This window comes from Stomoxys calcitrans, chromosome 4 (assembly GCF_963082655.1).
Source record: "Stomoxys calcitrans chromosome 4, idStoCalc2.1, whole genome shotgun sequence".
Lineage (NCBI taxonomy): Eukaryota > Metazoa > Arthropoda > Insecta > Diptera > Muscidae > Stomoxys > Stomoxys calcitrans.
This window is the reverse complement of record NC_081555.1, coordinates 105649830-105673829: the sequence shown is the minus strand read 5'-3', so window position 1 is coordinate 105673829 and position 24000 is coordinate 105649830. Positions and strand designations below refer to the sequence as shown.

Genomic DNA, 24000 nt, shown 5'->3' with positions numbered 1-24000 from the left:
GCCAGTAGAGAGACAACAACCAGCCAGGGGCCACACCAATGGACAAACGGGTGTGGATAGACCAACAGAGACTGACAGACGGACGGACAATTCATACATGTCTGTATACACAGCTACACACAAACACACACACCGAGAGCTTGCCGTGAAATGAAACGAAATGTGGTACAAAAAAATAGTAAAAATGGATTTACTTTCCCAGCTGAAGTATAAAAGCACACAACCCGCAATGGGACATGTCTCATTAGTGTTTAGTAACAGATCTCGCAAAGATGTTTGCCAGAAGGAGATCTTTGCCGTTGTCAATGTCGCCGACAAAAATCGCGCTATTAACGTGTCTCCTTAGCTGCTGCCTATGGGCGGCCCACATCGATGGGGCAGCGTCTATGTCATTGGAACGCTTGGCCATTGAGCGTGGTATTGAAATGCAACAACAACATCAACAAGAAGTACATGAAAAAACCATGGATTATAGTGAAAAACAAGAAGAAAAAGAAGAAATGATGATGGCCCCCGAGGCCAGCCAAGATGTGAGCAATCAAAGTGCCCTAAATGGTGACTTAATGCCAAGTGATAGTGAGAGTGAAAACGAAAATGATTTGACAGTGGTGCCCGTGGCGGACGGACAAAGTGATGTTTATCTTTTGGTGCCCGCCTCGAACAGTATGCCAGAACATCAGCAACAACAAGAACATATCTTGCAATCTCTGGCTGCCGAAAATGAGGATCCTGCTGCAAACTTCAATGAGGGCTATTCCGATATGGTAATGATGGAAAGTGAAGATGCTCCGGTTACACAAATTTTGGAATTACCCTCGGTGCTGATGGAAATGATGGAGGAGAGTACTACCCAAAATGCTGAAGAGGAGGGTGAAGACAACAACAAGAGTATGCCTTCAGCCGAAAAAGAAGCTGAAGCCTCGGAGGAACCCTCTATGACCATGGAAGAAGTTAAGGAATATACCACCGAAGCCATGGCTATTGCCGAAGCTGTCAAACAAATTGAGAAGCAATTTGAAGAGGAAGATGAAATGGCCCAAATGCAAATGGAGAATTCTGAGGGTATGCAGCCCATGGAACACAAGGACATGATGATGGAATTAACTCCAGCCATGATGGTAGAAGAGGAAAGTCAGCCTGCTGGTGCCAGCAACGAGGGCGAGAAGGTTAACGAAATGCAAGATTCTAATAACCCAGAAATGATTGGAGTTGTCATGGAACAAGAATCCACCGAATCAACACCTTTGGAAAGCAATGAACAGAAGATTGCTGAAGATTCTTCGTCTTCTTCAACTGCTGAGCAAGAAGGAATGTCGGAAGAGTTGGAAATTCAACCAATTGTGGTGGAAATTCCCGCAGATGCTCCACCAATAATTTTGGAACCCATTAAGTCCAGCGAAGAAGCAGTAGAAGAGGAGAAGGTTAAGCAAGAAGAAGACAAAATGGAGGATAAACCGCAAATAAGTGAAGAAATGAAACCCATGCAGGACGAACTTCAGACATCTGAGGATAGTGAAAAGGCTGCAGAAATATTAGAAACCACTGAAGCCTCCATGAATGATGAAGAAGCTGCTAATGCCGCTGCTGAAGAATCCTCAGAAAAGGTTGAAGGGGTTGCAGCTGCTGCTGAAGAATCCTCAGAAAAGGTTGAAGAGGTTGCAGCTGCTGCTGAAGCTGATATGCCTGCAGTTATTCTGACACCAGAAGCTGATGAAACATCTGCGGCTGTTTCTGAAGAAATGTCAGTTAGTGAAGGGGAGTCCTCTGCATCGCATAGCGATGAAATGGCTAAGGATGAAACCAAAGAAGACTACAACGAAGGACTTATGGCCACCGAGACTCTCAATGCAGAAGAATCGGCTATGAACGATGAAGACAGTCAGACAACAGAAGCAGCGATGGAAGACAGAGTACAAGAAATGGATTCAGCCCATAAGGATGATATGTCCTCGCCTTTGGTCAACAATGATGAAGAAACTGTTGCTGAAGAAACATCTGCTGCTGATAGTAAGGAGGAAGCCCAAGATGATGCCCTCCAAGCTGATACCCACCAAGCTGAAGAAAGTCAGATTGTTGAGGATATTATCAAACCTGAGGAGGTCCAAGGTATGCCAGCAGCTGAAGAAAACTCCTCAACTGAAGCTTCAGAATCTCTACAACACTCCCAAGAAAGTGGTTCAGAAATGTTGAACGAAACGAGTGAAACTGCTGAGGAGGATCAACATTCTGGACAAATTTCAGAGGAATCAAAACCAATGGAAATTTCCCAAGAAGAAGCGCAAGCCAGCGGAGAACAACAGCAATTGGAAATGTCCCAGGAGGTTATGTCCGCTATGGCCGATGAAGCTGAAACTGCAACAGAAACTCAAGCAACAGCCGAAATTCCTGCCCCTGAGGAAATGAGTGAGTCTATGTCCCACTCTGAGGAGCAACATATGGCTGATGAAGTTCAACCCTCTTTGGAGGAGCTTAAGCCAGTGGAAAGTGAGATGCAGGAGATGAATGCTGAAGATATGCATTCTATGGAAGATAAAGAAGAAATGTCCCAGGAAACTCAAATTGTAGAGGATACCCAAGCTGCCGAAGAAACTTTAGAGGCCAAACCCACACAGGTTGAGGAATCTAAGGAAGATTCTAAGCCTATGGAAGAAAGTCCTTCAATGGAAGAAACCCAAACATTGGAAAAGGTGGAAGAAGTTCAACCAGTAAACGAAATTCAAGACGATGAGGAAACTACTGCAGAAGAAGTTCCACAATCTTTGGAAATTATTCAACCTGCCATGGAATCTCAATCTTTGGAAGCAGCTATGAAGGAAAAGGAATCAGAGGATATGCCAGCTAACCAGGCATCTGAACCAGAACATATGGCAGAAATGAAACCTGCTGAAGAAACTGAAACTATGGAGGATACAAAGCCAACCAACGAAGTCGAAATCATGGAGGATACCAAACCTGCCGATGAAACGGAAACTATGGAAGATATTAAGCCTGCGGAAGCTGAATCCATGGAACAAGCCCAACCCATTGAAGAAGTTGAAAAGATTGAGGAATCTAAGCCTGCTGAAGAAGTGGTAGCCGAAGCCGAAGCTGATGAAATTGAACATGTGGATGAAGCCAAACCTAGTGATGAGATTGAATCTAAGCCCCTTGAGGAACCGGAAGCCATGGAAGAATCTAAACCTGCTGATGACACCATGGAAGACACTAAACCTGCTGATGAAACTGAAACAATGGAAGAATCTAAACCGGCCGATGCAGCTGAAGAAATGGAAGAATCTAGACCCGCCGATGCATCTGAGGAAATGCAAGAGTCCAAACCTGCTGATGATATTATGGAAGAGTCTAAACCAGCTGCAGAGGTTGAGGTAATGGATGCAGCCATATCTGCTGTTGAAACTGATACCATGGAAGAAGTCAAGCCTGTTGAGGAAGCGCAACCTAGTGAGGAAAGTGAAAGCATGGAGGAAGCCAAGCCTGTAGAAGAAGCTCAAGCTATGGAGGAATCCAAACCTATGGAAGAAGCTCAAGCTATGGAGGAGGTCAAACCTGCGGAAGAAGCTCAAGCCATGGAGGAAACCAAACCTGCAGATGACATTGTTCTAATGGATGAAGTCAAACCAGCTGAGGAGACTAGACCCATGGAAGATGTAAAGGAGGAAGCCCCAATTGTCGATGAAATTCAACCCATGGAAGAAGAACAGAAACCTAACCAAACCCAAACAATGGAAGATGAATCCAAGCCAGTTGAACCTATGGAAGAAGATAAACCCGCAAACCAAAACCAATCTATCGAAGAAATAAAACCAGCCCAGGAAGTTGAACAAAGTGAGGAATCTAAACCTCAGTCAGCAGAGGAAACCATTACTCCTCAACTAATTGAAAATATTCCCATGGCCGATGAAATTCAAGTCACAATGGTTGAACAACAACCAGAAGAAAAGCCCTTAGAAACCGTTGTCCAAGAAGAAACTCAACCCTCACAGCCAGCCACAATTTTGGCCGATGAGGAGTCCCTGCAAACCATAGATCAAAGTGAACAACAAGAACAACAGACCCCAACAGCAGATGAAATTGCCCAACAACAGTTAGCAGACATCAAAGATGATGCCATCTTAAATGACGACATTGACAACACTATCAGCCAGAATGAACAAGAACAGCCACAACCTCAGCCGCAACAGCAATCGAATGACAAACCTCAAGAATCCTCTTTGCTAACCACCATTATTCAAGTGCCAATCTCAGCACAGTCCGAGGAGCCAAGCATTGCGACAACTGCAAAACCCTTGAATGTCATGGATAGTGGTCTCAATTATGTCAATGGCTCGTTTATAAATCTAGCAAATTTGGAACAACAATTGCAAAATGAGGATGCACCATTCAGTGCCCAATTGAGACGTTACGATGGTGCCCAAGTTTGGCGTATTGTTGTGCAAAATGATCGCGAAAGAAAGTTGGCCGATGAACTGCAAAGCAAATTCGGTGAGTATTTAAACCAAACAAAAAATTCTTTAACACCATAAAAAAATGTTTAGGGTGTGGCCTGAAAGCATTAAACAGAAGTGCGGTGTTAACAATGGGTTTCTCAAAACAAAACAATTATTAGCACAAGGCAGAAATGGGTCAGAATGGTGGCTTTGTTTGGAAGCCAAGAACTAAGTGGACAAAAAAAATTTAAGTTTATTTGCTTTGTGGAAGAATAATCCAAACCTGAAAAGAAACTTTTTATTTGTTCAAGGATAGGCGTCGAATTTTGTTGAATTTGAGATGGGAAATACCAAAGAAATTTTTCTGGGTTTTAATTTTAGCAAATGCGTTAAAGAATATTTGCTGTGCTTTTTGTTTTTCCCCATTTTGTTTGATATAGGCTGGAAAGTGCTGTTGACACCTAAAAACAAACTGGATTTCATTTGTCAATTTGACTCCAAACTCCAACATTTTTGTTTTGCTTTACAATAAGTCTCTGTTTGGATTGTTGAAAATTTTTTCATTTTATTTAAATTTTTTTTACAATATGTTTAAAAAAAAATATTTTTTTAGTAAATTTAAGGGGAAAATGTGTTTTTGTTTAAAAATCAATTAAAATTATTTTTTTTAATTGTCAGTTGGTTAATTTTTTTAAGTTTTAAATTTTTGCAATTTGGTCTTAAGTTTTATGAGTTTATTTAAAATATTAGAAATTGTAATTTTTGCAATTTTTAGGGGTTTTTAAGGTATAGAAAAACAAGTGTTTTCTTAATTTTCAAAATATTTTTAGTTTTGTTTTAACTTTTCTAAATTTTTAATTTTTTCAATGATTTGAAATTTTTCTAAATTTTTCTTGTTTTTTTAAATTTTTTTTTACACCCTCGGCCATAGAATTGGTTATACTAATTTCGTCATTCCGTTTGTATCATCTCGAAATAATCGTCTAAGACCCCATAGAGTATATATATCCTTGATCGTCATGACATTTTAAGTCAAGCCATGGCCGTCCGTCTGTTCGTCCGTTCGTCTGTCGATGCACGCTAACTTCCAAAGGAGTAAAGCTAGGCGCTTGAAATTTTGCACAAATACTTCTTATCAGTGAAGGTCGGTTGGGATTGTGAATGGGCCATATCGGTCCTTGTTTTCATATAGCTGCCATATAAGCCGATCTTGGATTCTGACTTCTTGAGCCACTAGAGGGCGCAATTCTCATCCGATTTGACTAAAATTTAGCATGGAGTATTTTGATATTAGTTCCAAGAACTATACTATATATGGTTCATATCGGTTCATAATCTGATATAGCTGCCATATAAACCGATCTTGGATCTTGACTTCTTGAGCCACTAGAGCGCAATTCTTATCCTTATTTTATCAGTGAAGGTCGGTTGGGATTGAGAATGGGCCATATCGGTCCTTGTTTTCATATAGCTGCCATATAAGCCGATCTTGGATTTTGACTTCTTGAGCCGCTAGAGGGCGCAATTCTCATCGGATTTGACTGAAATTTTGCACCAAACGTTTTGTTATGACTTCCAACAACTGTGGTAAGTATGGTGCAAATCGGTTTATAACCTGATACAGCTGCCATATAAACCGATCTGGGATCTTGACTTCTTGAGCCACTAGAGGGCGCAATTCTCATCCGATTTGGCTGAAATTTTGCATGATGTGTTTTGTTATTTTGGCTAAAATTGGGCATGAAGTGTTTTGTTATGGCTTCCAAAAAACTGTGCAAAATATGGTTTACATAGGTCCATAACCTGATATTGCTGTCATATAAACTTATTTGGGATCTTGCTTTCTTATGCCTCTAGAGGGCGCAATTCTCATCCGATTTGGCTGAAATTGGCATGAAGTGTTTTGTTATGACTTTCAAAAACTGTGCAAAATATGGTTTACATTGGTCCATAACCTGATATAGCTGCCATATAAACCGATTTGGGATCTTGACTTCTTAAGCCTCTAGAGGTCGCAATTCTCATACGATTTGGCTGAAATTGGCATGAAGTGTTTTGTTATGACTTTCAAAAACTGTGCAAAATATGGTTTACATCGGTCCATAACCTGATATAGCTGCCATATAAACCGATTTGGGATCTTGCCTTCTTAAGCCTCCAGAGGATGCAATTTATATCCCATTTGGCTGAAATTTTGTACAACGGCTTCTTCCATGACCTTCAATGTGCGTGTCCAATATGGTCTGAATCGATCTATAGCCTGATACAGCTCCCTTATAAACCGATCTCCCGATTGTGCTTCTTGAGCCCCTACAAGGCACAATCCTTATCCGAATGGGCGGAACTATTATACAGTGACTTCAACTATGGTCTTTAACATTCAAGTCATTAATGGTCCGAATCGGACTGTATACAGTGGCACAGATATATTTACATAACTTTTCATAAATTGCAGTTAAGTAAACTGGTATTAACGTAGTTAAATTTAACCCTCAAGGTTTTAACTAATTATAGCACTGGGAACCATGGGATACAATTTTAGCAACAATAGACATTTTGCAGAAACACTTTTTTGTATAAAAATTTCATTTTGTTAAACGTGTTTTTTGAGTAGGGTATGTAGACTTTTCTGTGACACTGCAGCTGCAACAGCATAACAATTCTTATCCATTATTATTTGTTTGCCTAAAAAGAGATACCGCGCAAAGAACTTGACTAATGAGATCCATGGTGGTGAGTACATAAGATTCGGCTTGGCCGTTTAGTTGTTTGCGTTCTTTTCATTGTGAATTTTGCACCATTTTAGTTTTTAGATAATCTTAAATGCATAAATTATAATCTCCATTGCTTTCTGATCCTAAAACCCGCACAATTTGTTGCCCTTCTTTTTTTATCTCCTTTGCTTTTCCCATCTTATTTGAATTTTTACATAATCCGCAAGGATTAATATGCGCAAAATAATTTGTGCAAACTTTTTTAATGAAACACTCGCAACCAATTAGGAACCAGCTCAGAAAGCACAATGAAAACTTTGAACCAAAAATTTAATATAAAAGGGAAAAAGAGTCTTTGTGTGCTGCATGCATGGATAGATCAAGACAAGAGCATGGAAAACAAAAGGCAGTTATGGTAACTGAAAGGGATAACAAAAGAATTAAAGTTTGATAGGTAAAGATTTGTTATTTTTTTATGGTAATATTAAGCTTTGAATAACGTGTGTCTAAAGACACAATTACAAAGAAATTTACTCAAAAGACAAAATTATAATGATTTTTGTTCTTGAGGCAATATTTGAATAAAATTCATTTTAAAAGCTTAATTTTATAAAAATTTTTGCTAAGATAAAATTTTACCAAATTTTTCATGTTTAAGCGCTAGGCTCCAGGCCTCCTTTTTATGCCGCGTCCGAACGCTGTGCCGCAGCGCCATGGCTACCATACCAAGTGGTACAGTCCTCACAAATGTCGCTAGCATTAGGCGGGGATGACCACCGCTGAAAAATGATTCCTATTTTGTTGCGGGATTCGAATACATGCGTTAGAAAAGCTTTAACATGGCAGTATACCCCACAAATGAAGCCAGCATTAGTTAGGGGATAACCAAGCTGAACATTTTTTGATGTTCACGATGGGACTTGAAAAGACAAAAATTCTATGAAATTTTCTCTTAAGACAAACCTGTCAATGGAATTTTCTCTTAAGACAAACTTGTCAATGGAATTTTCTCTAAAGCAAACTTTCTATGAAATTTTCTCTAAAGAAAAAATTTCTATAAAATTTTCTCTAAAGAAAAAATTTCTATGAAATTTATATATATTTCTATGAAATTTTCTCTAAGAAAAAATTTCTATGAAATTTTCTCTAAAGAAAAAATTTCTATGAAATTTTCTCTAAAGAAAAAATTTCTATGAAATTTTCTCTAAAGAAAAAATTTCTATGAAATTTTCTCTAAAGAAAAAATTTCTATGAAATTTTCTCTAAAGAAAAAATTTCTATGAAATTTTCTCTAAAGAAAAAATTTCTATGAAATTTTCTCTAAAGAAAAAATTTCTATGAAATTTTTCTCTAAAGAAAAAATTTCTATGAAATTTTCTCTAAAGATAAAATTTCTATGAAATTTTCTCTAAAGAAAAAATTTCTATGAAATTTTCTCAAAAGAAAAAATTTCTATGAAATTTTCTCTAAAGAAAAAATTTCTATGAAATTTTCTCTAAAGAAAAAATTTCTATGAAATTTTCTCTAAAGAAAAAATTTCTATGAAATTTTCTCTAAAGAAAAAATTTCTATGAAATTTTCTCTAAAGAAAAAATTTCTATGAAATTTTTCTCTAAAGAAAAAATTTCTATGAAATTTTCTCTAAAGATAAAATTTCTATGAAATTTTCTCTAAAGAAAAAATTTCTATGAAATTTTCTCTAAAGAAAAAATTTCTATGAAATTTTCTCTAAAGATAAAATTTCTATGAAATTTTCCCTAAAGAAAAAATTTCTATGAAATTTTAACTAAAGAAAAAATTTCTATGAAATTTTCTCTAAAGAAAAAATTTTTATGAAATTTTTTCTAAAGAAAAATTTCTATGAAATTTTCTCAAAAGAAAAAATTTCTATGAAATTTTCCATAAAGAAAAAATTTGTGTTTGTTTGTTTGTCTGTTCCGTATGGACTCAAAAACGGCTGAACCGATTTTCCTGAAATTTTCACAGATAGTGCATAATGATCCCGTGGTGAAAGTAGGGTACTAAATTTTTTGATTTCTGAATCCTAATTTTCAGAAACGCTAGATCTCGGAGATGGGTGGTGCGATTAAAACGAAATTTTGTGTGATCGAAATCAACCTAAAAACAAAATTTTGGTATCCAAATCCCAGATGGGGTACCTAGGGGGGACGCACCACCCCAAATCCTACCAAATATATATAGACCAATCACAACAATATGGGACTCAAATGAAAGGTATTTAAGATTAGAAACCATATCTGATATCCAATCTTCGGACAAGCGTTTGGGAGAAAACCCCAACCCCCAAACAACCCTAAATAGGACGTATTTACCTGCCATGGCAATATGGGACTCAAACAAAAGGTATTTGCGAGTAGAATACGAATTTTACATCCAAATGTGCGACTGGGGTTCCACCCCCCACATAGGACTTATTTACTGACCATGGCAATATGGGGCTCATGTAAAAGGCATTTGAGTGTAGAATACGAATGCGATCCAAATGTGAGACCAAGTGTTTGAGGGGCCGCCCGTCTCTGAAAGCACCCCCCCCCCCCCTATCCATATCAATACGGGGCTCAAAATACAGTTCTTTCGGAGTTAAGCACGAATCTGATATCAATATTTGCGATAAGTGTCTATGGCGCCACCCCACCCCCATAACACCACCCAAAAAGGGCGTATTTGCTGACCATTGCAATATGGGGAGGAAGAGTAATTTTAGAGTGAAACACGAATCTGATATACATTTTCAGGGCCAAGCCACTGAGTGGCCGCCCCATCCCCCATAACAACCCCAAAATAGGACGTATTTGCTCACCATGACAATTTGAGCCTTAAGAAAGTGGAGTTCAATATTGATAGTTTTTAGCGCCCATACCCCAAAGCGGACCTATTTGCTGACTTTTGCAATAAGAAAACAAATTTGATGTCCAATTTTAAGACCAATGGCAATATGCGGATCAAATAAATGATATTTTAGAGTAGAGCACGATGCTGATATATTTTCATGATTAAATGTTTGGAGTACCACCCGCTCCCCAAAACACCCCCTAATCGTACATATTTACCAACCATGTCCAAGGTTGAGGCCAAGTGATTGGGGGACGCTTCATCCCATAAACTTCCCTTAAACCAATGACAATATTTGGTTTAAACAAATGGTATTGAAAGTAGAGCACTATGCCAATATTTTTTTCAGGGCTTAGTGTCAGACGGACGGACGGACATGACTTAGAATGTCGAGTCGATCAAGAATATATATACCTAATGGGGTCTTAGACGAATATTTAGAGGTGTCATTCTCTCTCTCTATCTCTCTTCGTTTCAAACCCTCTATGGAATTTATTTGCTTATATTTTAAGCACAAATATTTTGGTTTACTTTCCTTGACTAAAGATAACGAAGGGAAAACGTGCAAGTTCAAAATATGTTACAATGATGATGGGATTTAATAAATACAGTTCATGGTCTAACATAGTCTAAGTTTCTCCCTCTCTCTTTCTCTTGCTCTCTCCTACTTTGAGATGTCATGCCAAGTGCATTTTAATTATAATGATTTTTCCAAAGGATTTTCATTTTGCTTTTTATGGCACAAAAAAAAAATAAACAGAAAACCACAAAAACAATTTAGCTTTTGAACTGACATCTGATGTGAATGAGTCTGCGAGTGACAGTCAAGTGCTGCTGCTACTGCACAGACACTCGTCATTGCTCATTGCGATTATTGTTTGAGTTTGAAATGTATGCTGTTATGCATATAAAATAGCGAAAATTGTAGTTTTTTTTTTTTGGTTTGACGACAAAAAGTTTTTGTATTTTTGTTTTCATAATAATTCCATACTCAGCAGGAATTTCTAGCAAACCACATCACACAATGTTGTAGAATAAACAAAGGAATAGAAAATTTAACAAAACTAAATTTTTAAAAGGCAAAAAGAAAACAAAAATCCGACACTTTCTCCACCGAGAGATGGATTTTTTTTTGATAAATGCTGGTAGCATTGGTAGGGATTTGTTGTGTTAAGATACGTTAATTAATCTAATCCTAGGTTTTGTCGCTTAAAATTTCATTTGTAGGGTTAAAATAGAATTTTTGGCAAAAGTTTTGACTAACATTTAAAATTGAAAAAGTTTATTGAAGTTGAGAAAAACAAAATTTAGCCAACTATTAGGGTGGGCTCATTTGGAAGGACCAACAAATGTTAACAGTTAGAATCAAAACAAACAGACAGGTGTTAAAATCGTAGCTTATGACCTGTTTTAAGGTTTGTAAGAAAACCAAGGATCTAAAATAAAATCAAATATCAAGTTTTAATCAACAAACTTCCAAGTTTGTCGTTAAAAACCCCAAGCTCGTCTTTGATTCCAGATCTATGGTTTCTTGGGCAAAACTTTTTGGAATTTATCATAGACTACGAGTTTGACAACCGCTAAAACTGGTGGAACTAATGAATATGCCTTTAACGAAATGTAAATAGACCTCTTTTTCTTCTCACATGAGCACACGCTCATGATCAGGTTGATAAATAGAGATATCTATAAAAAGGATCAAAATCCATTAGCCAAAGGCAATGTCTTCGGTTTCTATTTCTGGAAGAAAATATTTGTTTTTTAAAAAGCCGGTAGGAGATGGTCCTGGCAGGAGTATCAGAAAAATTTTCAGCGGTTGTTATCCCCTCCTAATGCTGGTGACATTTGTAGGGAACTTTGCCATGTAAAAACTTCTACCCAAAGAGGTGTCGCTCTGCGGCACGCCGTTCGAACTCTGCTATAAAAAGGAGGTCCCCTAAAATTGAATCGGACAGCACTCGTTGATTTGTGAGAAGTTTGCCCAAGTTTCTTAATGGAATGTTCATAGGCAAATTTTGGATTTTCGATTGGAGTAGAAGACCTAAGCTATCTTGTTGTTGTTGTTGTTGTAGCAATATGTTGTGTTCTATCCTTCGCCTGCTTGTTTCTGTTGAATATCTAAATACAGGAACTTTATGACTAAGGTGGGGTGTATCCAGAGGGATCTGGGTCTGGCTGGGCAATTAAATAGGTGACGTGTGGTCCCAGGCCACAATCGAGACACACATCCTGCACAATGGCATCAATTCTTGTTCTGAAGGTGTTGAACCAGAACTACAATGGCATGGCTGGGTAGGTCAATTTCTTCAGGTGCAATGGATGGAGGTCGTTCTCCATAGACTGTGTCTACCGTGTCTGCATAAATATTTTCCAAACCCGCTTTATATGCCGCTTGATTCAAAGGTTCTCTCTTGTAGCGCTGAATGGTTGTGAAGATTCACCTCGATGCTACTGGGCGGTGTTCACAAGATGATGATTTGGATAGTCCCTGCCATAACAGCCCACAAGGTATTGTTTATACAGCATGCTAAAACATATCTTCCCAAGGGTAGGGTTTTTATCTCCTGATGGAGGTGTTCCACGTGAGAACTGAGAAGACAGCCCATTCCGAAGAGCGGCATTCTGACAGATCTGAATATTATGCCACTGCGTGCCACATAGCTGACGAAACAACACTGGCGTTGCATAACTTACCACTGACCTGCCAATTGCTTCATACGTGGTCAACAAGGTTTCTGTGTCAGCACCCCAAATGGTGTCAACAAGTGATTTGAGGACCTTGTTTTTATACCCTCCACCATCCGTTGAAAGTATGCTAATTAACTAAGGAATAAAGCTAGGCGCTTGAAATTTTACACGAATACTTGCTATTAGTGTGAGCCGGTTGGAATTATAAATGGGCTATATCGGTTCATGTTTTGATATAGCTGTCATATAAACCGATTCTGGATCTTGACTTCTTGAGATTCTAGAAGGCGCAATTCTTATCTGATTTGGCTGAAATTTTGCACCAAATATTTTATTTCGACTTCCAACAACTGTGGCAAGTATGATTCAAATCGGTTCATAACCTGAAAGAGCTCCCATATGAACCGATTTCGAATCTTGACTTCTTGAGCCGATAGAGGGCGCAATTATTATTCGATTTGACTGAAATTTTGCATTAAGTGTTTTGTTCTAACTTCTAATAACTGCGACAAGTATGGTTGAAATCGATTCAGAACCTGTTATAGCTTTCATATAATTCGACCCGGATCTTGACTTCGTGAGCCCTTAGAGAGCGCAATTATTTACCGATTTGGCTGAAATTTTGCATGAAGTATAACCCAAATCGGTTCGTTACCTGATATAGCTCGCCTATAAACAGATCTCCTGATTTTATTTCTTGAGTCCCTATAGGGCGCAATTCTTATCCGATTTGGCTGAAATTTCGCACAATGGCATCTCCTATGGTCTCCAATATCCATGCCAAGTAAGCCCGATTCGGTTCATAATCTCATAAACCTCCAATAGCACTCAGAGATATCGGCCAAATAACTTGACAAATGCGATGCATGGTGGCGGGTATATAAGATTCAGCCCGGCCGAACTCAGCACGCTTTTGTTATTTCTGATCTTATCGCAAATTGCAGTGGCATGTGAGGAGAATGTATTTTGGAATATGGTGTTCTGAATTATTGCACCATCCACTATCACATTCAGCTCATTACTCACCTCAGGCGTATTTGTAGTGATCAATGTCGCTGAAGATTTGGTGGCAGCTATCTTCAAATCTTTCGCAGCGAAATACGCCCCAAGTTCGTTGAGTTAGACGTTTAACCTATTGCTGTTGTCAACAATGGGTAGGGGCCTGATGCCATGACCGTACAATCTTACGCAAATGATACGATCTCTATGCCGTCTAGAGAGAGTGGAATGGAGGATAAGTTGACGTTAAACATTGCCAAAGATTACACCCCGCCTTTGGGATATCCCCATTTCAATCTACGGTGTTTTAAATCCATAAGAACCCATAATCGAGTTGCGGAAACACATAGAATTCGTAGCCCAGCGTTTCAGGCATAGTTTGGCATGACTGATCGTGTCGAATGTCTTCGATAGGTCTAATGCCACGAAAACCGTCCTATCACATGGCTTGGGTAGATTGAAGCAAATGTGTGCAGTGAAGGTATGCAAAGCAGTTGTTGTGCTATGCAAATTTTCAAATTTCAAATTCCAAAATTCCCCATGAACATTCAATTAAGGAACAGGGGCAAAATCTCACACATCAATGAGTGCTTTCCGATTCAAATTGAGGCTCAATGAGAAGGGGTCTCCTTTTTGGTTAAGTCTGAATGGCGTACCGCTGAGCGACAACTCTTGGGGAGAAGTTTTTACATGGCAAAGTACCTTACAAATGTCGCCAGCATTAGGAGGTGACCGCTAAAATATTTTTTCTGATGTTCTGGGCAGGATTCAAACTCAGGCGTTCAGCGTCAAAGGCGGCCTGTTAACCTTTGCGCTTCGGTGGCTATGGAGTCTTCGAAATCAATGCTGGTAAGCGACGAATGAAAATTCTCCAACGAACTTCGCAAGGAGTAGTCCCTCAAGCTTCTTGGCCACTGGTGAGAGAAGGGAGAACGGTCTGTACCATTCCTCCTTACTTCGGGGGTTTCCTCCATGTTCAGTAGCGGGATCAGTTTGCCCATCTTCCAGACACTTCAATGAAAGGTTAAGTCAAAGGGGTCACATAGTCCGACGACGATACTTGTGACCCACTGCTGTTCATGTTCGCCCAACACTTTGCCAAATAATCAGTGGGACTAAAGGAGTATGACATAAGGCCAGAGCAAGATCGAAAATGCACCCACTCCATGCACCGGTTACACCTCAACGACACCGACCGATGATGGAGGCGTTTCTGGCACAGAAAAGAATCATGGTCCGGGGATCTTTTTTATACCGGAACGGACCAGAAACGTGTGGAGAAAGCACTCCCGGATGTACCACTCCCATGACGAAAAAAGGACGAACACGTACAATCGGATGCCAAATGCTTTTCATTTGGACGAGATTTACACTCAAGTTTCACTTGCATTTTGCACTCCCATTTTGTCAAGATAGGTCTATATATGGTCAATTGGGAAATATTTCTCGTCAGAGAATTCGATTTTCAGAAATTCACAACGTCCATGCAGGCGCTGCATCTCCTTTGGTCTTTCGTGTCTACAGTTCTTGTAACAGTTTTCAAACATTTTGTTCACTTTGAGGTGTTTGAGTTCGCCAAAAATAGGCGATAGTATTTTATAATGTAATCACATTATTTTAAACTAAATTAAATAATATTTCTTAATTTTTTTTTTTTTAATTTATATAACTTTGTCGATGTTTTTGACATCATAGTTTTACAATATTAAAATTGTTTCCTTTGGACTATTTTTTTTTTTTTTTTGTTTGTCCAAATTCTCAATTTTTACTTGGTCACAGCACCACTGATGCTGCTTTCCTACTGCCAACACAGTTTGTGAAAAATTAAGGCCATAAACATTGCTAAGCTCTTTGTGAGTTTGTGTCTGGTTGATGTTGTTGTTTTTTTTTTTCATCATTTGCTGCTTTCGAGTGCCAGCAGTTTCCATTTTCATAATGAAAATGATTCTGTTGTTTTCACATTATTCGCTGCTAGAGTGCAAAACAGTGCAGAGGCTAAGTGTTGTAAGTAGGCTATTTCATTAGTTCAAGGTTAAGGAGCCGAGTCCTCCCCGTACCGCTACTTCGCGTCCATTTAACGTCAAATGTTATTTACTAAGCCGAAAATTAAAATATAGTTGCTATAGAGGGCAAGAGGCTGGAGCAAAGGGTGGTTTTGGTTACAGAATGACACTGAGGGCGGTTGCGAGGATGATGATGATGAAGCTCTTTGTGATGATAGTTAGTAATGATAAATGGTAAACCACGGTTTTCTTTATGCTTGAGAGCTTAGACAAAACGCTGTGAATGATTTTTCAATTGCACAAATTGAGATGGTTTCCACTAGATTACATTCTTTAAATTGACCTGCTAATGGAACTTTTCTGTCTTTTTGGGTCATGAAAGTGAAATAAAATGGTTCAAAAAATGAATTGAAGAAAAAATGCCATTGTGATGAATCACAAAAGACCCCATGATGATAAGAAAAAAACCCAATGCTACAGAATGAAGGGAACCCATACAGTCATGTGGAGATTTCAACAGATATTATGAGTCACTTCAAAATTGTTGCTAGCAAATTCGCTATTAAGAAGAAAAGTTTTTATTTGTTAAAATTTTATTAGAAAAGAAATTTTTGTGAAAATTTTATTTCTATACAAAAATGCAAATTTTGCCCATGAACATTCCACTAAGAAACAGGGCAAACTTCTCACATATCAATGAGTGCAGTCCGATTCAAGTTTTTAAGCTCAATGATAAGGGGCCTACTTTTTTATAGCCGAGTCCGAACGGCGGGCCGCAATGCGACACCTCTTTGGAGAGAAGTTTTACATGGCAAAGTACCTCACAAATGTCGCCAGCATTAGGAGGGGAAAACTACCGGTGAAAATTTTTTCTGATGGTCTCGCCAGGATTCGAACCCAGGCGTTCAACGTCATAGGCGGGCATGCTAACCTCTGCGCTACGGTGGCCTCCTCCTCCTACAAAAATGCGGCGAATTTTAATTCTTGAAAAGAGGGTGCGGATAAATCAGCCCCATGCCACTATGGACATACACCAAAGCTATTAATCGGCTTGTTGGGCGCCCTAAGTAGCAAAAATTAGCCTCGTCATCTTATGAACCGGATCGTCACGTAGGCTTTTCGTCGCCTTAACGACTGTTTCGCTGCTCCACAGTGATACATGTGAGTGCACCCAAACGATACAGATCATCCCATCCTCAAAAAGGCCTTAATCTCCTTCTTGCACTCCAACACTGTTCGTGACCGGACCATCCTGATTGTTATTGCCCTCATGACCACTTTTCTGTCCGTAAAGATTGGATTGCGTCGCCCCGAAATGCTTCGGGCTAACCAAGTTTATTGACGGCATTCCTCTGGCCTTCACTGCCAAATCGTATGTTCTTTCATTCCCCTTTACACTGCTATGGCCGTGCACCCAAACGATGCACCATCCTGAATAAAGCGTTAATTTCCTTCTTACACTCCAACACTATTCGTCACCTGACCATCCTGGTTGTTAATGCCCTCATGATCAGTTTACTGTCCGTAAAGATGATCACACTCGACGTCCATGATCGCCCGGTTTCAAACATTCCAAGTTCTTAGTCCCTGAGTTCTCAATGTAGATCCTCAGGCCCTCTCTATCCTCCAGCTTGTAGCATGCTCTTCCAGATGGTAATACCAGAGTTCTGTCAATCCAAGACTGTGCTTCTTGCAGTAATGCCTTGCACTCGACCTCAAGTGTCATCTCAGGTATCCGAGCGGAAACCTCTTCCACTCATTCGAGGTTTCCCATCGTCGCTTCGATTATACCACGATGGTATGACCTACTCCTTTCCTCTATTCATTCTCCCATAGCTTTAAGTCTCATGGCCGCAATGGCTGCCTCACACTTAATCTGTATGTCTATGGGTCGGATATCTAGAATAGTCTCCATTGTCCTGGTGGGCACTGGAGACTATTCTCTCCGCCATTGCTAAGATAACTTGTTCTCTGAACGTATCCTTACATTGCACCTTTCTTTCATCACAGTCTACCAAACTACTGAGGCGTAAGTAAATATTGATCGAGTCACGCTCCTGTAGAGTCTGTGGACTATAGTTGGATTCAGGCCTCATTTCGAGCTTACGCGGCCCTACATACTGCCCAACATATGTGAGACTTCTCTGAATGCTCTTGAATGAGACACTTCCAATGAAGAAATCGCTCTATTGAGAAAACGTGCTGCCTCAAATTGGCCAACCTTCGTCTTCCTCGTGAAGGGACAGATTTCAGTATTCTCTGGGTTAACAATGATACCCCTAGCTCTAGCCCAGTCGTATACCATCTGCAAAACCCTTTCGGCCCTTCTGTAAAGTTGAATTATAACATCATCTGCATAGCAGCGGGGTTCAAATTCCTCCTCAGTCAGCATCCGTTATAGGTCATGTATGGTCGTCGCCCATCGAAGTGGCGATAAAATGCTCCCCTTGTGGCATGCCCTGTGCCACTTTCTCCCTTATATTAATGTTAGGGACCAACAGTTTTTTCCGCCTGTTTCTTTGCATTTATTCAGTCTCTAACGAGCTGGTCCTCGTGTAGGGCAGTTCTCACCGACCTTCCCTTGACATAGGCATGTTGTTTGTATTTGAACAGTTCGCTAGATGTCCTTCTCTTAATCATGGTATCCACATGGTTTTGAGCAGAAAATTTTAACTCTATAGAAATATTTTTAAAAATTTGCCAAAAAATTTATTTCTGTAGAAAATTTTGTCAAAATTTTAATTTTATAGAAAATTTTTTCAAAATTTTGTCAAAATTTAATTTCTGTTAAAAATGTTGTAAAAATATTATTTTGTAAAAATTTAATTCAGTAGAACATTTTGACAAAAGTTGATTATTATAGAAAATTTTGTCAATTTTTTTTGAAAAAAGTTTCAAAATATTATTTTTGTGGAAAATTTTTTCAAACTTTTATTTTATAAAAATTTTTTCAAAATTTTTTTTTTTTAGTTAAAAAGTTTTGTCTAAATCTATAAATTCTGTTAAAATTTTATTTAAAAAAAATTGTCAAAGTTATATTTTTATAAAAAATTTAGTTAAGATGTTTTGGTTTTTATATTTATATAAAAATTTGCCGAATCGGGCCCGCTACGCTGCGCCTTCTTTAACTCACTAATATCTTTTGGGGTGAGGACTTTTCGCCCTAAATGTGTAGCCTATGTCCGTCTATGAGTTCATTTGTATTTCTCGGGTCTTTTCCAGGATTTGGCGCAGTGTGAATATCTAGTCCAGGGTGGATTTACCAGGTCTAAAGACGCATTGATAGGGCCCAAATATCTCATTGACTTTAGGTTTTAATCTTTCACACAGTATGCTCGAGAGTATCTTGTATCTTATTCCTCTGTAGTTGGCACACTCGGTCTTGTCTCCTTTCTTGTGTACGGGACATGGTATGCCGGGTATGCAATCTAGCCAGATTGCGCAGATAAGCCGATGCATACGCCTTGTCAGCGTGTCGCCTCCGGTCTTAAATAGTTCAGCGGGTAAACCGTCTGCTCCTGCTGCCTTGTTGTTCTTTAGTCGGGTCACTGCTACTTGGACCGCATTCCGACTAGGAAATAAACATTCTATACCATCATCAGGGATTGGTTCTGCGCTATCCTCTTCGCCGCCAACCTCGGACACTCATATACAGCATTTATCCGATGTGTCTTTTTAAGGCTGTAGTAGTTACAATTATTGTCCGATCTTTACAAAATTTAGCATGACGTCCAACAAGTGTGCAAAATTTCATTAAAATCAGATCACATATAGGTGTAGTAAACCAAACCAAATTGTATTTCTATACAAAATGTTGGCATCTTAATTTTATAAAAATTTTTTCAAAATTGTATGTTTATGGAAAATTTAACTTTTGCAAAAAAATTTTCAACTTTTTGGATTTAAAGAAAATGTTGTTAAAAATATTTTTCTTTAATTGCAAATTTTCTCAAAACTTTATTCCGTCTTTTAAGTTCTCATCAATCTGATCCTTAGCCAGACTTATAATCTTTTGCCATTTCAAACCAATCCGAAACAGATAATCCTCGTATTCTAATTGCCCTTTTAGTAGCCTCACATAAATCTCTGTAAAATCAAAAGAAGTGTCAGAGATTCTTTTACGATAAGAAAGAAAAAGCAAGTGATTATAACTTTAGCCATTATTCACACTCAAATCTTCAACAATGGACCGTCATTATTCATTTGCAATGACCATTGGTCATATATATATGACTTCCAAAGAAATTACAATGAGAAATTGAGAAACTGCTTTTACTTTCATTTTGCCAGCAAGAAGAAAAAAATCACTTAAACACCTAAAGAGATATGGCAAAAGAAAAATAATGGTCAACAATCACAAAACAAAAAAAACGCCCACATCCTTGTTTTTTTTCACCCAGGAGCTAAGAGTCGGCCACCAATGTGAGGCTAAGACTTGGCTCATGCATTAGGCCACACCATAAACTATCAACCGTAATGGTCAATGGTATTAACATTTGCTTGCCTTACTTTTTCCTTATTTAATTTTTTTCATTTCTTTTTTCTTTTCATTTTTTCTAGATGGACAATTATGGAAGGAGGTCAAACAAGAAGTTGACTACCTGTTGAAACCGCAAGTCTTATTCGATGCTGAACGTCACGTGAGAGCCGCCAACTTATCGCGCATTGTGCTCATTGATAACCTACAACAGGCCATTGAGGTGGAAAATCCTCCAGCCGAAGAAATTGCACAATTGCAAAATAGAAAGGGTAAGTGGATTTAGATGGTGCTAAACTTGCTAAACGTTTTATTTATGCTGGCGCTAGAGATGTGTTGGAAGGATAGAGGAGTACAGCAGAGCAGTTGACAATAGGCACCGTGGGTGACATTAAAGAAGAGTTGAAGGAATGTTTAGGCAATAATGAAGGAACACAGGAAAATGGAAAATCTTATGCCAAATTGACTTTTTAGAAGAATTTGTTGGTTAGATAAAGGAAGCTTTTTTCGGAAGCTTCAAGAGAAAAATGTAGAGTGATAAAAGCCACTTCGTTTATGGTAAAACTTAAAGGAACTCTGTCTGTGGTAAATAGGGCCCATTTTGCGCGAAAACTCAAAAAAATGTTAAACCAAACATTTTTCATTTCATTTGGAAATGAAATATTTTTGGTTGCATTTCCAACCAAAATGCGAGTCTTAGCCTTCTTTATCAGCAACTGAAACATATGAGCATAAAAATACGTGTGACTTGCCACCAACGCTGCCGTAAAGGGCTGGGCATCGCTGCTCTTGTGTCTCTTCCATTTGCCTAAGAGTGTTAGATTGTCGGCGTATAGAGGTTTACGCGCAATTTTTTGATTTTTTCACTCAGTAATGGGTAATGGTCCTTTAGCCAAAAGTTAGTATGTATTAATGGAAAAGCGGTTGTGAGCGGATTAAAACGCGGAAAGACACAATTTTTATACACCTTCTTCGAAATTTTGTCCAAAGTCGTCTTGGGCATGACGTATAAACTTTTTGTTTATTCATCATGAAAAATCTTTAAATGTTCTCTGCAACAAAGTCCCAACTGTTTTTTGCAAAAGAATTTTACTTGACGAAATTTTTTTTTAAGGATAGTATCAAATCGAATTAAACCACCTCCTTGGAAGTTTCTAAACGGATCAGATTTCCAGTAGAGAAAAAGACTTCGAAACCACCGTAAAAGAAACAAGTAAAAGCATGCTAAGTTCGGCCGGGTCGAATCTTAGGAACCCACCACCATGGATTCTGCTTAAATATGGGAGCTATATTTGGACCGTACTTGGCGCAGTTGTTGAGAGTCGTAACAGAACACCATGTGCAAAATTTCAGCCAAGTCGTAAACAAATTGCGGCTTGTAAAGTCTCAAGAAGTCAAATCGGGAAATTGGTTTATATGGGAGCTATATCAGGTTATAGACCGATTTGGACCGTACTTGCCACAGTGTTTGGAAGTCATAACAGAACACGATTTGCAAAATTTCAGCCAAATCGGACATATATTACGGCTTCCAGGGGCTCAAGAACTCAAATCGGAAGATCGGCTTATATGGGAGCTATATCAGGTTAAAGACCGATTTGGCACAGTTATTGGAAGTCGGAACACTACATGCAAAATTGCAGTGAAATCGGATGAAAATTGAAGAAGTCAAATTGCGAGATCGGGAGCTATATCACGTTCTTGACCGATTTGGAGGTTTTGGTACAATTGTTGGAATCCATAACAGAACACTATGCACAAAATTTCATAAAAATCGGACAAAAATTGCGGCTTTCAAGGGCTCAAGAAGACGAATCGACAGATCGGTTTATATGGGAGCTATATCTAAATCTGAACCGATATGACCCATTTGCAATCCCCAACGACCTACATCAATATTATGTACCTGGGCAAAATTTCAAGCAGCTAGCTTTGCGCGTTCGACCGCTATCGTAATTTCGACGAGACGATCCACAATATATATACTTAATGGGGTCCCAGATCAATATTTCGAGGTGTTAGATTAGTATATCCCCATCCTATGGTGGTGGGTATAAATTGCTCACCGTCCTCCCACTTCGGAGACAACAGAAATTATTCTACGGAGCGAGACAAAATCCCCAAAGTCTCCTGAGTCTTCAGCGAAGACTGTGGCCCCCAAAAAGACACCACAGCTGCTTAGGAAGAAGAAAATTGTAGCTAACAGATATAAGCGGCCGCCTTTTTAGTCCAAAGTAGTCAGGACTCAAGACAGAGACGAGCTGACGCATACAATCATCGAGTAGTACATCAGCTTATATATTACCATCAGATCATAGTGGAGGCTCTGGTAAACGAGGAGGAGTTTGGAACAGGTTGAATCCTGAAGAGCGGTTAACCTCTTAAAATTATTAGGTGCGTGTACAGTGGGGACTCCCCGAGGCCGCGGTTCGCCTCAGCAGAATGTTTTGCCTTTCTAAGGAAACTCGTTGGAACTATCCGCACTCCTCGGGAAGGAGCAAGGCCCGACTTGAAGAAAAAGTAAGTTGAGGCTCACATAGGCGAAAGTCTTCATCAAGGGAAATGGCAGCAAGTTAGCGATATTAGGCATGCAAAATGGAGGCTTGATCTTGAGGCAATATGAAGTCCTCCATCAGGAGAAGTATGGCTAAGGAACTCTTCTTGGGGCAGGCCTTGATGAAGTCTACATAGTTTGGCTAAGGCTTGACGTTTTACGTGTCCAAGGCTGTTTTTTTAAGATTGGGAAGACTAGGATCCGAAAGGATAGACATCGAGAGACATAATCACTCGTACTCCTCCTTAGAGACATCATTATACATTCTCACTTCTAAAATAACTGAAAATCAGCCACAGGGCCTTGACCGCCACCACACACGTTCTTTTCACATAGTTATCGTAATTTGATCCCCTGTTTTCCACACTGCCTTAACGGCCAAGGCAATGATCGCGCGATGCACAGACTAGTCATATTTTTAATTTAACAGTATGTAGAACAGTATATGGTTTTTAAAATTACCATCCACGAGACCACACCACTATATATAGGGTAGCTAAGACGAAGTGTTACCAATTAAAACGAACACATTTTCTTACGTGAAAATATTTTTTTATTGATTAAAATAGCAAAAAAAATCTAAATTTCAGAATGGATTCGCAACGTGCTTTGACCACCGTGTTACAGAGGTCAGCATGTCCGCCTATGACGCCGAACGACTTGGTTCAAATCCTGGCGTGAACATTAGACAAATTTTTAGCGTTGATATTCCCCAGCTAATGCTGGCGACAATTGTAAGGTACTGCATAGGAGCCATGTAAACATTTCCCCCCAAAGAGGTGTTGCACTGTGGCACACCGTTCGAACTCTGCTTTAAAAAGGAGGTCCCTTATCATTGAGTTTAAACTTGAATCGGATAGCACGAATTGATATGTGAGAAGTTTAACCATAAATGGTTAGAAAACTTTTTAACCATATTAGATGTGAAGGGTTCAAGATCCTTACATTGGCAGGTCGTACTTTATCGAATAACGTACGTTCCTTAGTGGAATGTTCATTGTGGCACCATCCTGTTTCAACAGGCAATAGCCGATTTCGAAAGGCTTTCTTCAGTGCGACACCTGTTTGGGAAGAAGTTTTCACATGACATAGTACCTCACAAATATCGCCACCATTAAGAGGGGATAGGTAAGAGTGTCAGTCCTTTGCTGACTAACTTAGTCAATTTTAAAGTCCATTGTGATACCACAGACATGCCAAGGCCTTCTGGTGGGAATTGAACCTGCGGCCCCCGCTCTGGTAATGCGAGCACGCTACGAACTCGACTACCGGGGCGCCTAGGAGG

At 39.1% G+C, this 24000-nt stretch overlaps 2 protein-coding genes across 3 annotated transcripts in view; one reads left to right on the top strand and one right to left on the bottom strand.

Annotated features, from left to right (window-relative positions):
- LOC106085895 (bromodomain-containing protein DDB_G0270170) overlaps window positions 1-24000 on the bottom strand; it is a 252082-nt gene that overhangs the window by 61883 nt on the left and 166199 nt on the right. The gene's annotated exons all lie outside the window — the stretch shown is intronic.
- LOC106085894 (titin homolog) overlaps window positions 262-24000 on the top strand; it is a 34472-nt gene continuing 10733 nt past the window's right edge. Inside the window, exons 1-2 of the mRNA XM_013250348.2 lie at window positions 262-4482; window positions 20245-20433. Of these exons, the coding sequence (XP_013105802.2) occupies window positions 273-4482; window positions 20245-20433 (4399 nt within the window). The 5' untranslated portion in view covers window positions 262-272. The remainder of the gene's footprint in view (window positions 4483-20244; window positions 20434-24000) is intronic.